Genomic DNA, 14722 nt, shown 5'->3' on the forward strand with positions numbered 1-14722 from the left:
CCTTCACAACCTTACTTTTCGCGTTTTGATGAACAAGTTTTATTATATCACTGCTAAATATGCTCTGCTGTAAGAAGGACTCGACCAACATCGTCCATGTGGTAAGTTAAGTCAAATTATTTAGTTCCACATCATATACTACTATTTAAGATAGATAATTAACTGTAATTTGTCGTTAAAAGAAATGTTTGATTCTTTATAGCCTCGATCCATCCCCCGGCGCACCCACACATATCGTGTGACGTCGCAATAAAAACAAAAAAGATCGAGAAATTTCTAAAACATCTGTATCCTCGAGACACATTCATTCAAGACAGTAGTCTTAATTAGGAAATACATGTTGACACAATCTCAATCCCTCCTGATAGTGGTTCAGCTTACCGTTATACCAGGTATATACTAGGTACACTGTAGATATCTGCCATACATGTTCCACAACGAACCGGACAGTGAGACGCATCCTACCAGGTTCGCTCCCCTGTGTTTTTTATGGAAAAGATTAACAACATTAGTGCAAAGAGCCACTGGGAGAGATAAGCCCCTCTAGAAAGGTAAACAACACCACCAGCTATGAGTTAAAAGAACATGTACAAGTAATAATATTAGTGGTGAGAGAGTATTTGGATTACTGACAATTACAGCTCCGAACTCCGAAACAGTTTGAGTTGTGTGGAAAGTAAGATAGTGATGCAATAAGACGTTGGAATGGCTTTCAAAAAAATCAGATTTAAGGAAGATTACTTTCAAAGGCCAGAATGCTTGTTTGCGAAACAAACAAATTGATGCAGAAAGAACACAAACCTTAGCAGAAGATAAGAAGCAGCACATAGATGACAATCACAAAGGCATGGTGGAAAAAGCTGATAGAGCTAGGCTGTTAAATGAAAACATACTAAACGACTTGATGCAGTATGGAGAGCTGCGGCAGGACAAGTATGAATTCCAATTTGGAGGTGCTAGGAACGAAGAAGAAACAAGAGTTGCTTTAGTGAGAACTATTCAAAGGTCACATGTATTATAGATTGCACAGAAATCTTTGTCCAGCGTACAAAGGACTTATGCAGCGTGCACAAACCTATTCCAATACAAAGCATACTTACATACTTATTTAAAAAAAATTGACATGACCTCACTTCATCTCAGTATACAGTATAATATTTTTTAAAGTAATTGCTATTAATGATTTCATTTCAACCAGGAAAAATAAAGTTTCAGGCACTTGTCAAATCATAATAGTTGAAGTTGCGTAATCATGTGCCATTGAAAAGGCGCGCAAAGTTACTTGGTTACGTATGTTTACTTTGCGTATGCTGCTCCTTCACAACCTTACTTTTCGGGTTTTGATTAACACGGTTTATTGTATCTATAAGTATAAAATATGCTCTGTTGTAAGAAGGACTCGACCAGCGTTGTCTACGTGGTAAGTTAAATCAAATTATTTAGTTCCAGTTCATATACTACTATTTAAGTTTGATAATTAACTGTAATTTGTCGTTTGAAAAGTTTGATTCTTAGCCTCGATCCACACATGGGCCCGGCGCATATTGGAGAAATGGAGGGCGCTGTCACACTGATCGGACGTGCATGATAAATCGGTTAAACATGCCTTTTTAAATCGGCTTATGTTCACATTTAGTAACCATCCAAGAAATTCGACAGTATCGATCAATGTAGAGATGATATACAGAGATGAATTGAGAAGAACACGAACAGGCAGCAAGGTGGCAAACGAGAGACTTACAACATTGTGGAACGAGTACCGCGAGGGGCAACGTAGTGTACATACGTTCGCTAATGTTGGGCTCCAACTCAAGACATGGGCAGGCTGGACCTGGATGATCACACCGCAAAACGTGATAAGGAGCGATACGAAAGGTCACAAAAAAGAACTGAAAAAAAAAAGAAATGTATTGCTGTGGAAGTTTTGTTAGATCTCCAATTAGGTGAGGCTAATATGGAAGATGTTTCTCCTGTAGAAAACATATGTGTCTGTGTTGACATATCAACACGAAACTCTACTATGTGTTGTGCTGACATAGATGTCTTACAGGCCCAGTCACAGGCCTTGTTACAGGAGTCGCCAATAACAGAGTTAACTTTTAAAAATGACAATGAGCGAACTCATTTCTACACAGGGTTGCCTTCATTTGCAGTATTGATGTTGGTTTTTGAACTAGTTAAAAGAAGATTCCCGAGTAGAACATCAGTAAGTCGATTCCAGCAGTTACTAATTGTACTTTTCAAACTTAGACTGAACCTTAGAAATCAGGACATTGCGTACCGATTTCATATAAGTGACTCAACAGTGTCGAGTTTTTAATACGGGACTGGATGCCATGTCTATGCTGAACAAGAGCTTATTGTATGGCCAGAAAGGGAGGTGTTGTGGAAAACCATGCCAATGCAATTTCGAATTGCATTGGAGTCGAAGGTAGCAGTAATAATTGACTGTTTTGAGGTTTTTTGCGAGCGGCCCTCAAGTCTTGAAGCGAGGGCACAACTGTTTTTCAGCTACAAGCACCACAATACAGTAAAGTTTTTAATTGGCTGCACTCCATGCAGGTAAATTTCATATTTGTCTGCAGCATGGGGAGGCAGAGGTACAGATAAGACCATAACATTGACGTCAGATTTTTTTGATTATCTGCTACCTGGGGATGTCATCCTTGCCGACCGAGGTTTTGACATAAAAGATGATGCTGGGTTTTATGGTTGCGAAGCAAAGATTCCTGCTTTTAAGAAGGGAAAACAACAGCTGTCTGCTCTTGAGGTGGAAACCATAAGAAAAATTGCTCATTTACGAATTCATGTGGAGAGGGTCATCGGTGGTGTCCGTCAAAAGTACTCAATTTTAAGTTCAACATTACCAATTGAGTACATGACAACAGACAGTACAGCTCAGGATATGAAAGCATCAGCGCCTCTGCATCATACAGCTTGCTCATAACAGGTGGAAACTTTTCCTCAACCTCTACTGGAACAAATGCCTCACAGTATTTAGGCAAAGTACTCAGGACTACAGATTTTGGTGCAATCAGTGCCAGCTGCTCGACAAGGAATGCAAGCCCTGGGTCATTCATGACATGGAAAGCCGTTGTGCGTGTTTCCACTGATGTTGTAGTAGTTGAAACTGGTGGATCTGGGGTGCCCTCATCAATCGACTCATCTAGTTTTCTTTTTTTGGCCTTTGCTGATGAAACGTCAATTGAAGCCACTGGTTTTGCCACCACATACTTTCGGTTTGGTTCCATCCAATAAGCTTTACTCACTGCAGATAACCCAAGGTGATAACGGTTTCTTAGAAACCGACTGTGAGTGCAACACCTTGAAAAATGAAAAACAATAGTCAATAAAATAATATTAACAACAAATAATATTATTCCTTTACAGACATTATAAAAGATTGCATTGTGTTTATTAATTATACAGTACTATTAATAATTGTTTATTTCAATTAGTCGGTTTCCTGCTTATCAGTAATTAACCATGCTTATCCATCCATGGTCCGGATATAAATTAAAATAACTTCATGGTTGTACCATAAAATAATGGTTTTACATACATAAAAAAGGGCATAGGCTTTTCTCCAAAAAAGGTTATAACTTAATAAAATTATTAAATAAATAAGTAGTAGAATTGTATCCCTTCTATCTAGCTAGGCCCAGTCTTACACAAGGCATAGGCTGTAGGCTACTACTGCTAATAATTACTAGCCTCCTCCTAGTTACTAACTAGGAGGAGGCGGAAGACCTACTACAACAAAGTAAATTCAATATTACTTACATCTCCTCTAACAACTTTAAAATCTGGTCTGTGTGGGGGACAAAAAATGCCCATATCCGACAGAAATCCATTAGCAAATTGATTGTAAGCCTCTGTAGATTTGTAGGCTTGAAAATTTTCAGCTGTGTATGGGCTTGGCGTAGCGATTAAGTATGCCATGATATCCATCGCTGTGAGGTCCGGCAGACTGTCGATTTCATGCGAAAATTCATCTTTATCGATCAAATATGGGTCTTTTCCAATACCTGATATTTTCTGAAGATATCTTCGACGTTCAGTTGTAGATAAATTATCAGTTATTGTTGATAAAACAATGTTTGGCAACGACGAACTAGCGGTGCCGACTGCCATTGTCTATACGTAAACACACAGTAAACACACTGACCACGTTGTACTCAGAGTTTGCTTGTCTACCAGAAGCAACTCGAGCGGAAAATCATTGACCCGTGACATTTTGTAGTCACCCTATAGTACTATAGACTATATTTATATGCTAGAATCAGATAACCTAGATAGAGTCACGTAGCCTACGTCAGTACAGTATAAAAAAAGTTAAAATTCAATTTACCAGTCAGTATTTTGTAATCTATTTTGCTTCTCCCTCAAATCCTCAGTTTCCATATTTTCTTCCTCATCTCCATTTGCTAAAGGCTCAAATTGATTTACAGACTGCATGCGCGAAACTGAGATGACGTCATGGTCATTTTCACGCTTCGGTGAATATCGGCAGTGGGTGGGGCATAGAATAATATTTTAAATTCTATTTTTTTAACATTTTTGTCAAACATACACAAAAAATAAAAGCACCCATTTTGTTAAGAATATTAATTATTATGTAATTTTAATATCAGAAACTCAAAATCATATACTCAACTCAAGTTCATCTTTAAGGCATCCTGTAATTGCCGATTTTTCGCTGTTGGATGTGGTTGAAATAAAATAACCCATTTTCAAGCGCACAATTTTTAAAGTTTGATGTGCAAGTGTGTCATTATTTTACATTCCTAATTTATCAAAAATGAAAGAAATACATCATAAAAAGTATAAAGAACGATAATCAAGTGCAAAAGGTATTTCTAAGCTGCGTACGGTCAAAGTGCGCAAAAGCGAGTGCGCAGCGCAAATTTTTTTGAAAAATATGAAATGCTTAAAAATGACAATGTCCAGAAATTGTAGACTAGCCTAGAAAGTTGATTAGAAATTGATTAGAAAATCGGTTAAGCAATGTACCCCTATTAATGGAATAAGCCACGGAGGTCACCATCTAAACAATGCATACAATATATAAACAATGCAAGCAAGCTTGGCGTTCCATACTAAATTCATCCCGGTCAGGTCTAGCCTAGGCCCTACATCTGTAAAGATAGTGTGGGCTTCCTATGCCCCGTTGATCCTTGGACCTTCATACCTGAAACTCTGACCACAAACTAAAGCAACATCCAGGCGTAATTCTTGTAATGTACACGTGAGCCTCTTCCAATTCGTCATGTTCCAGGGTACGCGGTGCGTGATTGGGAATAGGCCTAGACTTCTTGTTTGATGTGTTGTTGTGGACGACTCAAACACAATTGCCGCCCGCCGTGGTGTGGTGGTCAAATGCAGCAGCTGAGCCCGCGTGTGTGTGTTGTTGTGTGGTGGTGGTGGTGCGGTACCCACGTATGTTCGCTCGCTATGCAAAAGCCTGAAATTCGATACTTCCTGGTTACGTCACTCATCAATAGAGGGCGTAAACATACCTTCGTAGTTTCGTTACTTGGCAACGATAAACAAACAATCGCGCCGACTAAAAAGACAATTAAAAGTCGTATAACTACGGTAAGAATTCATAATTTTATTTTTTTTAAATATATGTTTACTTTTAATATAATAATACATACTTAGTGAAATTTTCAAAATTTTTAGTGAGCAAAAACAATTATAAAAAACGATTTTAGTATAGGCATATCAAATTACCAAAAGTATCATTATAAAAACATTAATTAATATACAAGGCATATAATTTCTGTAATAATTAAATTTTCAGAGTTTTTTGTCATTATTCAATTCTAAGATACTATTTATTTATTATCAAATAAAACTTAAAATGCACTCTTGATGTTGAGCCTATTCTAATTTTCTATTTCTATTCTATTTCCTGTACTTTAACAAAATAATACTAGTAATATATTAATATTAGTATAGGCCTCACTGTGTAAAACGTCATTCTTTTATTAAAATTGAATATGGAAAAGCATGTTATAAATCTAAATTACTTGTGTCGTATATGTGGGAACAGGCTAAAACCTTATGCCTCCAGACAATGAGCCAAGGAAATCAGGCAGTTTGCTTGTTCCAACTTTCAACCACAATTTTCAACTGCTTTAAACATCAACATTTTGCAAGATATTGATGGTGTTCACCCCAAGTATTTCTGTCTGCTGTGCATGGGATATTTGCAAAAAAACAAACCATGCAATGTAACCCAGTGGCAACCCCATCATAGAACAGGCGACTGTAGTACATGTGCCCAATTTGAGACACAGAAAAGTGGCGGTAGACCGAAGAAGAAGAAAAGAGGTTTAGCAACTGAAAGCTATAAAATAAAACATGCAACTACCGTTGCAGTGGAAACACATTTTAAAAACTTAAAGCCTCCGTTTCTTCAGCCAATTTCTGGCTCCTTTCATGTTTCAAGTTCACTTGATAATTTTAAATGTGGTATTTGTAAACTTGTTTCGTCTTTTCCTGTGGTTACATCTTGCCATCACGTTATGTGCAAGTCCTGCATTCAACCGTTGTATATGGATTGTGATACTGTCCAATGTTCTGTATGTAATGTACCTGTGCATTTTTCATGTATTAACGATGTTCAGTCAATCTTTGCTGAATGTTATCTGTCTGTTCCTGTTGTATGTAAAAGATGTCGTACTGTAGTGAAATGTAAATGTATCAGTGACCATGTATGCCTGCCAGACCACTGTTATCTATCATCGCCAACTAACTTAACATCAACGCCAGTCACTCCTCGTGATCAATTACAACAAACGAACCAAATAGATGACATATTAAACCATCCACTTGGTACTCCAGTAACGCCACTGATGGAGGAAGTTGGTCTACACATCCTAAAAGCAAAATTGAAACAGTCGAACAACAACACATCTGAGTTTAGTGTTAAAAGAAAGGTACTTTTTTAATGGTTATTACTGTATAATCAAATTGTTAATTATTACAAAAAACTTAAAACTTAAATTCAATAAAAACTAACAAGTTTACTTAATTTTATTACTAAAAATAACACCAACTATAGAAATGTATTACCTTTTTTCAAAAACCAGAAACTAAAAACAATGGCGATGCCGATACCACGAAAAAGCTCATCTGATGCAGGCTGGAGAACTGTTCACAACAGAAGTAAATTCATCGATGATGTACGGTCGGCAGTAAGTGGAGGAGATTCAGAAGCTCAAAGAGATGATGAGTTTTCTCAATTTAAAAGTCCGATACGTCTTCCAACTGGTGATTTGCTATCTTTAAAAACAAATCTTGGCCTAACATGGAAAAAAAACAGAGAACTGAAATGGTAAATAACAAATCAACATTCTGCAGTATCTGAATCGAACACCCTCAACATTATAGTTTTTAATATTTTATTTTTTTTTTAAAGCTGGCTAAAAAAATATGGTGTCAGCACAGAATGCGAGGCAAAAATGAGGCACCAAAAAAACATCATCATTGACGACAACATCATTTCTGAATACGTCCCTATGGCACATTCCTGCAATGACACAGGGGATACAATCATCCAAAAACTGCATGTGTTTCTGTTGCAAGTCTCAACAAAAAAATCTGCCAGCAATATGATGAACTAGAAAAGTAGGTTTTTTATTTGCTTTCATTAACAGATTTAATTTAATTACTGAATTTTAAAAAATGAATCAAATAAATATCAATACCTTTTACAGATTAAATCTTCTAACATGGCACGATGGCCACATCCCATCAGATGAGATGTGGGTAAAGATCGGAGGGGACAAGGGTGGTGGAAATTTCAAACAGATGCTTCAGCTTTGCCATGTACCACGCCCCAATGCCCAAAATAATACAATCATCATCAATTGCTTTGAGGCCACCGATTCCAGTTTTAATTTAAGAACTGGCCTCAAGGATATCTTGCCTCAACTCGAAGAGCTGCAAAATTCCACATTAAGGTAAATATACCATTTATCTGTAAAATTAAAATATTGCACAAAATTGTACAAATATATTTGTGTAAATTAAGACAAATTATTAACTGGCTTCATTTTCTTAATAGGGGAAAACAAGTCAAAGTGTTCGTATTCGGTGACTACGAGTATTTGGCTCGTATATATGGCCTAACGGGTGCAAACGGTAAACAAACAATATATGTATTACAGGTACAGTACTGCAATTATTAGCAATTAATAAATGATGGATATTTGAAAGCAAATGTGTATTAAATTTTGTTTTAAAGGACGACATTACTGCTTGTGGTGCCATGTAACCAAAAAACACAAATCCCAACTCCCAAGGACATTGGACACTCTGAAGAAAGACTTGGACAGGTTCAGTGAGGCTGGTGGTAATATTTCAAAAGCAAAGAACTACAATAATGTAATTGCCAGCCCTTTGATACAAGTTCCCATTGACCATGTAGGTATTAAAACATTATTTTCTAAAAGCTTGCATGACTCTTAAATTTCATAAAACAAGGTAATTATTTTGCTCCCTCACTTTTTTAAATAGGTATGTCCTCCTGGCTTACATATAAGCCTAGGCTTATATTTAAAACACTTCAACAGTCTGGAGTCAGCTTGCCAGCAACTGGACGACATCATTTTAAAGTCTACTGATAGTGCATTGCTTCAAAACAGTCTCGAAACTCCTACCAATATCCCCACATTCTTAAAGCACGTTGCCATGTCAAATCAAATCAAATACCTAGAAAACAAGGCAGAAGACATACGCAATGGAATAGACCAACTTAAAGATTACTTAAGTGTCTTTATGCTATTGGGTGACACCAGTGGAACAACTGAGAGTATAATTAGCGAGATTCAAAGCCAAGAGGCACAAGAGGCACAAGTTGTAAGTTTAAATCAGACAATTAGAAAACATTTCTATACAGGTGGCATTTTTCCTTAGAATTATTTTATTTTCTAACAATATATTTATTGGTTTTAGAGAGCTGAAGCAGTCCATATTTCTAAAGACTTACCTAAAGTGAGAAAAGGGCCTTTGGTGGCAAAACTTGATGATGTGCTGAAATCCTTCAGGGTTAACAGACAGGCATATCACGGCAAATCGTTTGTCGGTAACCATATTCATAAGTGCTGCAAGGTATTTCATTTATGTTATATAATTATAGTAATGTCATTGTCATTTGACTTTTATACTATACTATTCATTTTATCATTGAATTATTTACTTTCAGCCTGAAAATATCAAAACACTTATGACAAAAATATGCAAGACTGCAATAGAACTCAGCCCAGAAATTAAAGAGAATGTTGTCAGTGTCACAACAAAATATGGAAGATTATTTAATTTGTTTGGGAACTGCCACAGGCAATACAATTGTGCCTCATTTTTCACAGAGGAGATGATATTGAAGCTTGGTAAAATCAATACTTATTATTTTTCTACTAAAATCTCAACTTCAGCTGCTCCACTAAATTCTTCGATGAGTTTCTTTCAGCACCAACAATATTTTTGTAAATATATTGAGTTAAATTTGCCTGGCTGTCTGGCCTGTCTCTCTAGCCTATCTGTCTGGCCTGTATCTCTAGCCTGTCTGTCTGTCTAGCCTGATAGCCTGTCTGTCTAACCTGTCTAGCCTGTCTGTCTAACCTGTCTAGCCTGTCTGTCTAACCTGTCTAGCCTGTCCGTCTGTCTACTTGTTTACTTGTTTACTTGTTTCCCGTACACTTTCGTCTACGGGATCGAGGCGAAGCACTCAGTGCTTAAAAGCCCCTCTTAGCAATAAAATCATATTCAATATAGGGCGAAAACTTCAGCGGGTGGTTAGACCATGCGACGTTAAGTTTTGCTTTGAACGAGTTCACCGTAGCACATGAAACTACATCCGTAGGCAGAGCATTCCATAAGAGAATAACTCTCCTGGAGAACGTGTCCCTCCTAATATTAAGACGAGAGCTTTTAAACTTGAGTTTATATGTGTGTCCACGGGTCCGAGATTCTAGATCAAATTCAAAAAATGTGTTGATCGAGATACGATCGAAACCCTTAACAATCCTAAAAACTTGGATAATATCCGCTCTCTGCCTTCGATATATCATAGTAGGAAGACCAAGAATTCTCAAACGTTGTTCATAAGGGATATTTCGGTACCTAGGAATCAATCTTGTTGCTCTTTGCTGGACCTTCTCTATTTCATCCTGATCTCGTTTTCTAATAGGATTATAAACAGTGTTACAATATTCAAGCGTTGGCCTGACAATAGACTTATACAGCTTCAAAAATCCATCTTTATTCAAGAATTTAAAAGATCTATAAATCATTCCTAGTTTCTTATTAGCTCTTTTACAGATATCCGCTACATGCAAATTAAAGATTAAACTAGGATCAAAGGTAACACCCAGATCTTTCTCCTGATTTACCTCATGTAGTAAATTACCAGCCATTGAATACAAGAACTTAAGATTATCACGACCATAATGAAATACCTTACACTTAGTGTCATTAAATGGCAATTGCCAAACATTAGACCAATGGGAAGCACTGTCAATGTCTCTCTGAAATAAATCCGCATCATCAATGTTATTGACCACTCTATACAACTTAGTGTCGTCTGCAAATAAACGTATACTAGATTCGACAACATCAGGTAAATCGTTAATGAAGATTGAAAATAAGATTGGGCCCACAACGCTACCCTGTGGAATTCCACTTAATACTGGAGCCTGTGATGATAATTGACCATTGGCACTAACTCGTTGCGTTCTATTTGACAAATAATTAGAGAACCAACCTAGTAGATTTCCCGTAATACCAAAACTTTTCAATTTGACTAGAAGCCTTTGGTGTGGCACACTATCAAAAGCCTTTTTATAGTCTAAATAGACACAATCAAAGCTATCATGGTTATCCAGGTTAGTAGTCCAACTCTCCAGGACATCAAGCAGTTGTAATGCACATGATCTACCTTGTCTGAATCCAAATTGTTCGTTGCACAAAAGACCATTACTCTCAAGATACATTACAATTTTATCCCTAATAATCCTTTCCATCATTTTCCCTATGACCGACGTTAAACTAACCGGTCTATAGTTAGCCGGGTCCTCCTTTTTGCCTTTTTTGAATATAGGTATTACAATTGCCTCCTTCCACGATAGTGGGACCTTCTGATCATTGAATAATCTAGTGAATATTAGACTGAGAGGGTAAGCAATTTGATCCTTTAATTCAATCAAAACCCGTGGGTGAAAGCCATCAGGGCCAGCTGACTTATCTATAACTAAGTTAGACAACAGCTTATGAATATCATCTACACTAAACTCAATATCTGACAAAGAAGCCTCAATCTTTTTATCCAGATTCGGAACATTCGATAAGTTCTCCTTACAAAAGACACTGCTAAAAAAAGAATTAAAAGACTCGGCTTTCTCTTGGTCATCTACAACAAGTTTACCCTCAAAATTTCTAAGAGTTGGAATACCAGATCTGGTTTTTAACTGAGAATTTACATAGCGCCAGAAAGACTTTTCATTGACTTTAACCTCATTTGCAATCTTATTTTCAAGGATGCTTTTAGAACTCTTAATCAAGTTGACAGTATCATTCCTTACTCTAATAAACGTGTTCCATTTGACACTAGCACATTCATGCCCTTTACGCTTTGCTTTGATATACTGTTTCCAGCATTTATTCTTCTGTTTAATAGACTTATCAACCTCCTTAGTAAACCACAAAGGTCTCTTAAAATTTCCAGACAAGTGTTTCTTACACTTTGGAACAAACTGTTCCATACCTCTAGATAAAATCTCATCAAAAGAACCGTGCGAGTGTAACCCGTCCTTATCCAATAACTCAGTGTCCCAATCGACACTATCAAGAAAACCACGAAACTTATCATAATCAGCTTGGAAATAATGTCTGACCTCTACCACCTCATCTTTGATTAAGTTAACAGGAATTTGAAATCGAAGTACCATATGATCACTCTTACCTAATGGTGGAGTTTGAAGGACCTCACTAATAGAATCCTCATTTGATGTAAATACCAGGTCCAGAACATTGGGCTGTTCTCCTATTCTATAACGGGTTGGGTCTCGTACATGCTGAGCTAAAAATAAGTCATTAATGGTGTCGAAAAAATTATGACTATTTTTACCATCTTCACCAGTCACATATCCTAGCTCCCAATTAATACTCCTATAATTAAAATCTCCAACTATAATAAAATCGGAACAAGAAAAGGATGCCACTTTTCTAAACAGAGAACACAAAGCAGAATTATTGACATTAGATCCGGAGTCACTTCTATACACACATCCAATTAAAAAGGTGCGATCTTTGACTCTAATCTCAACAAACATGGATTCCTCAAACAAAATATCTTTAAACAAAACAGGAGTGGCAGACATCCCATTTCGAACATAAATAACAACTCCTCTACCAGATGAAAGCTTTTCATTTGGCAAAAACATCTGATATCCAGGGATATGAAACTCTTCTATAGACAATTCAAAAAAGTACTTCTTTGGTAGAATCTCAGTCAAAGCAATGATATCAGCTTTCTCTGAAGATAAACGCAACAAAAGCTCATTCTTCTTATTTAGAAGGGAATCACAATTTGTATAAAACACATTAAAAAAATCTTCTGACTGCGTGGAACTTACATTGTTAGGCAGTGTTCTCTTCCGATTGGGTAGTGCTTTGGGAACGAAACCGAGTCTAGCCTGTCTATCTAGCCTGTCTGTCTATCTAGCCTGTCTGTCTATCTATTACATATTTTTTTTTTGTCTCTGAAGAATCAGACATTGAAGATTATGTGCAGTTCTTTCGGAAACACTTTCAAGAAACAGAGCCTCCCAAGATGCACATTCTGGAAGAACATGTGTCTGAATGGATAAGAAGATGGAAGTTCGGATTGGGATTCCATGGAGAGCAGGGAGGGGAGAGCATGCACGCTCAGCTTAACACCCTCAAGTCCAACATCCGTGGATTCAACGATGACCTTGGTATTCTGACCAGTGCAATGAAGGAACATTGGGTGAAGACATCGCCATCCATGTTGGCAGCCAAACCCTAAAAAAAAAAAAAAAAAAACTCAAACCAAACAGCCCTTTTCAGGGCTACCTCAAACCAAACAGCCCTTTTCAGGGCTACCACAAACCGCAAACAATCTCAAACCAAACAGCCCTTTTCAGGGCTACCCAAAAACCGAAAGAGATTGTTAAGCAATAGTGTGTATTTATTATGTGTTCACAACAATGCAATGTACTAGTACTACTACTACTACTGAACAAATGCAATTCAACCACTTACACAATAGATATAATTCGACAATAGCTGCTAAATCCTAGTACTATACCTAGGCAACCCTCACTGCAGCCTCTTTATTAACATCACTAAAATAAAGGTAAGTGTCTGTGGCAACAAATATTCCTCTTGAGGTGATGTTTTCGTGAATGATTGTATTGGTTTGGAACTGAATCGGTTGACGGGTTGTCACTAGGGTAGTTAGTACTAGTAGTAGAAGATACAAGAAATTTTATTTGGTCCACTAGAAAATAGAAAGGATACTGTTTGTTCAACACCACAACCATCTGTTTAACATTATAGCAAATTATATATTGTTCCCTGAAACACAACCAAATTATTTTATTTACATACAATACATAAAACAATTTTAAACGACAATAATAATAAGCAAAATAAATTACATTTATAAAATTACCTTTCTACAAAATGGTACAGTCCAAAGTTGCTTTTTAACCGAAGCTACGCATGCGCGTTAGTGCCGCATGGAACGTACCATTTAAAATAGGGTTAGTAATAAAACCAATTTAATTTAAAAAATCAAATAAATGAAAAAAATAAAATTTAGAAGATCCGAAATGCATAAATTATCATTAAATACTTATTTGACACATTTTGGAAAGTAGAAATGTTCAATATTATATGAATTTCTACTATTTTTCTTCATAAAATGTAATTATTTACTCAAATTATTTTCCAGCATGGGCGATATCGTCGACCATGAGTCGACCATGTGGCTTCAATTTCAAATAGTTGTTGACTATAAATTCAACAATTCAACGTAAACATTTATTTTCTTTCTTTCAATCAATAATAAAACAAATGAATAAGGTATTAAAAAAGTAAGTACGAGTTTCAAATAATACATTTCATGAATATAATATATAAACACGACAGGCAAATAAAGCGGATCAACCTGAGTTTTCGGCATGTATTGAATATAGGACTATTCCATTATTATTTATAGGGGTGTTAGTCAATATGTTGGGTTGGGTGTGTCAGGCTTGTTGAGGCTTCTATTGTTTGTGTCATTGTGCCAATTGTTTTGTATTTCACTGTGTTTGAGAAAAACAAACAAAAAACTGCTGCTGTAGTTAGCCTATAGCTTTTATTATGTGTCTGTAAATTATATCGTATTTTACACTATATAGGCCCTAACATGTTTTTTTAATCAACAGTTAAATCAAGTAGCCTCTACAAATAACAAGAAAAGATCAAGAAAAAGATTCATATACATACATTTTAATCGTATTTAATTTATGTTTTAATTTATATAAAATATCCAATTTATATTTTAATTTATATAAATACATCCATGTTTGTTTTTTTCTCAACAGTTGAATCAAATAGCCTCTACAAACAACAAGAAAAAAATCGATAGATCGAAAAATACATTCTTCAAACTTTATTCAAATATAAGGCACAAGAACTTTAA

At 36.2% G+C, this 14722-nt stretch overlaps 1 protein-coding gene across 1 annotated transcript; it reads left to right on the forward strand.

Annotated features, from left to right (window-relative positions):
* Window positions 1-1816: 1816 nt before the first annotated feature.
* LOC144838215 (uncharacterized) lies at window positions 1817-2947 on the forward strand. Its single transcript, XM_078693568.1, is given in 1 exon segment — window positions 1817-2947. A coding segment is annotated over 1 exon segment (1131 nt).
* The last annotated feature ends 11775 nt before the right edge of the window (window positions 2948-14722 follow it).

The sequence above is a fragment of the Antedon bifida genome, chromosome 3 (assembly GCF_963402885.1).
Source record: "Antedon bifida chromosome 3, ecAntBifi1.1, whole genome shotgun sequence".
In the NCBI taxonomy this organism is placed as follows: domain Eukaryota; kingdom Metazoa; phylum Echinodermata; class Crinoidea; order Comatulida; family Antedonidae; genus Antedon; species Antedon bifida.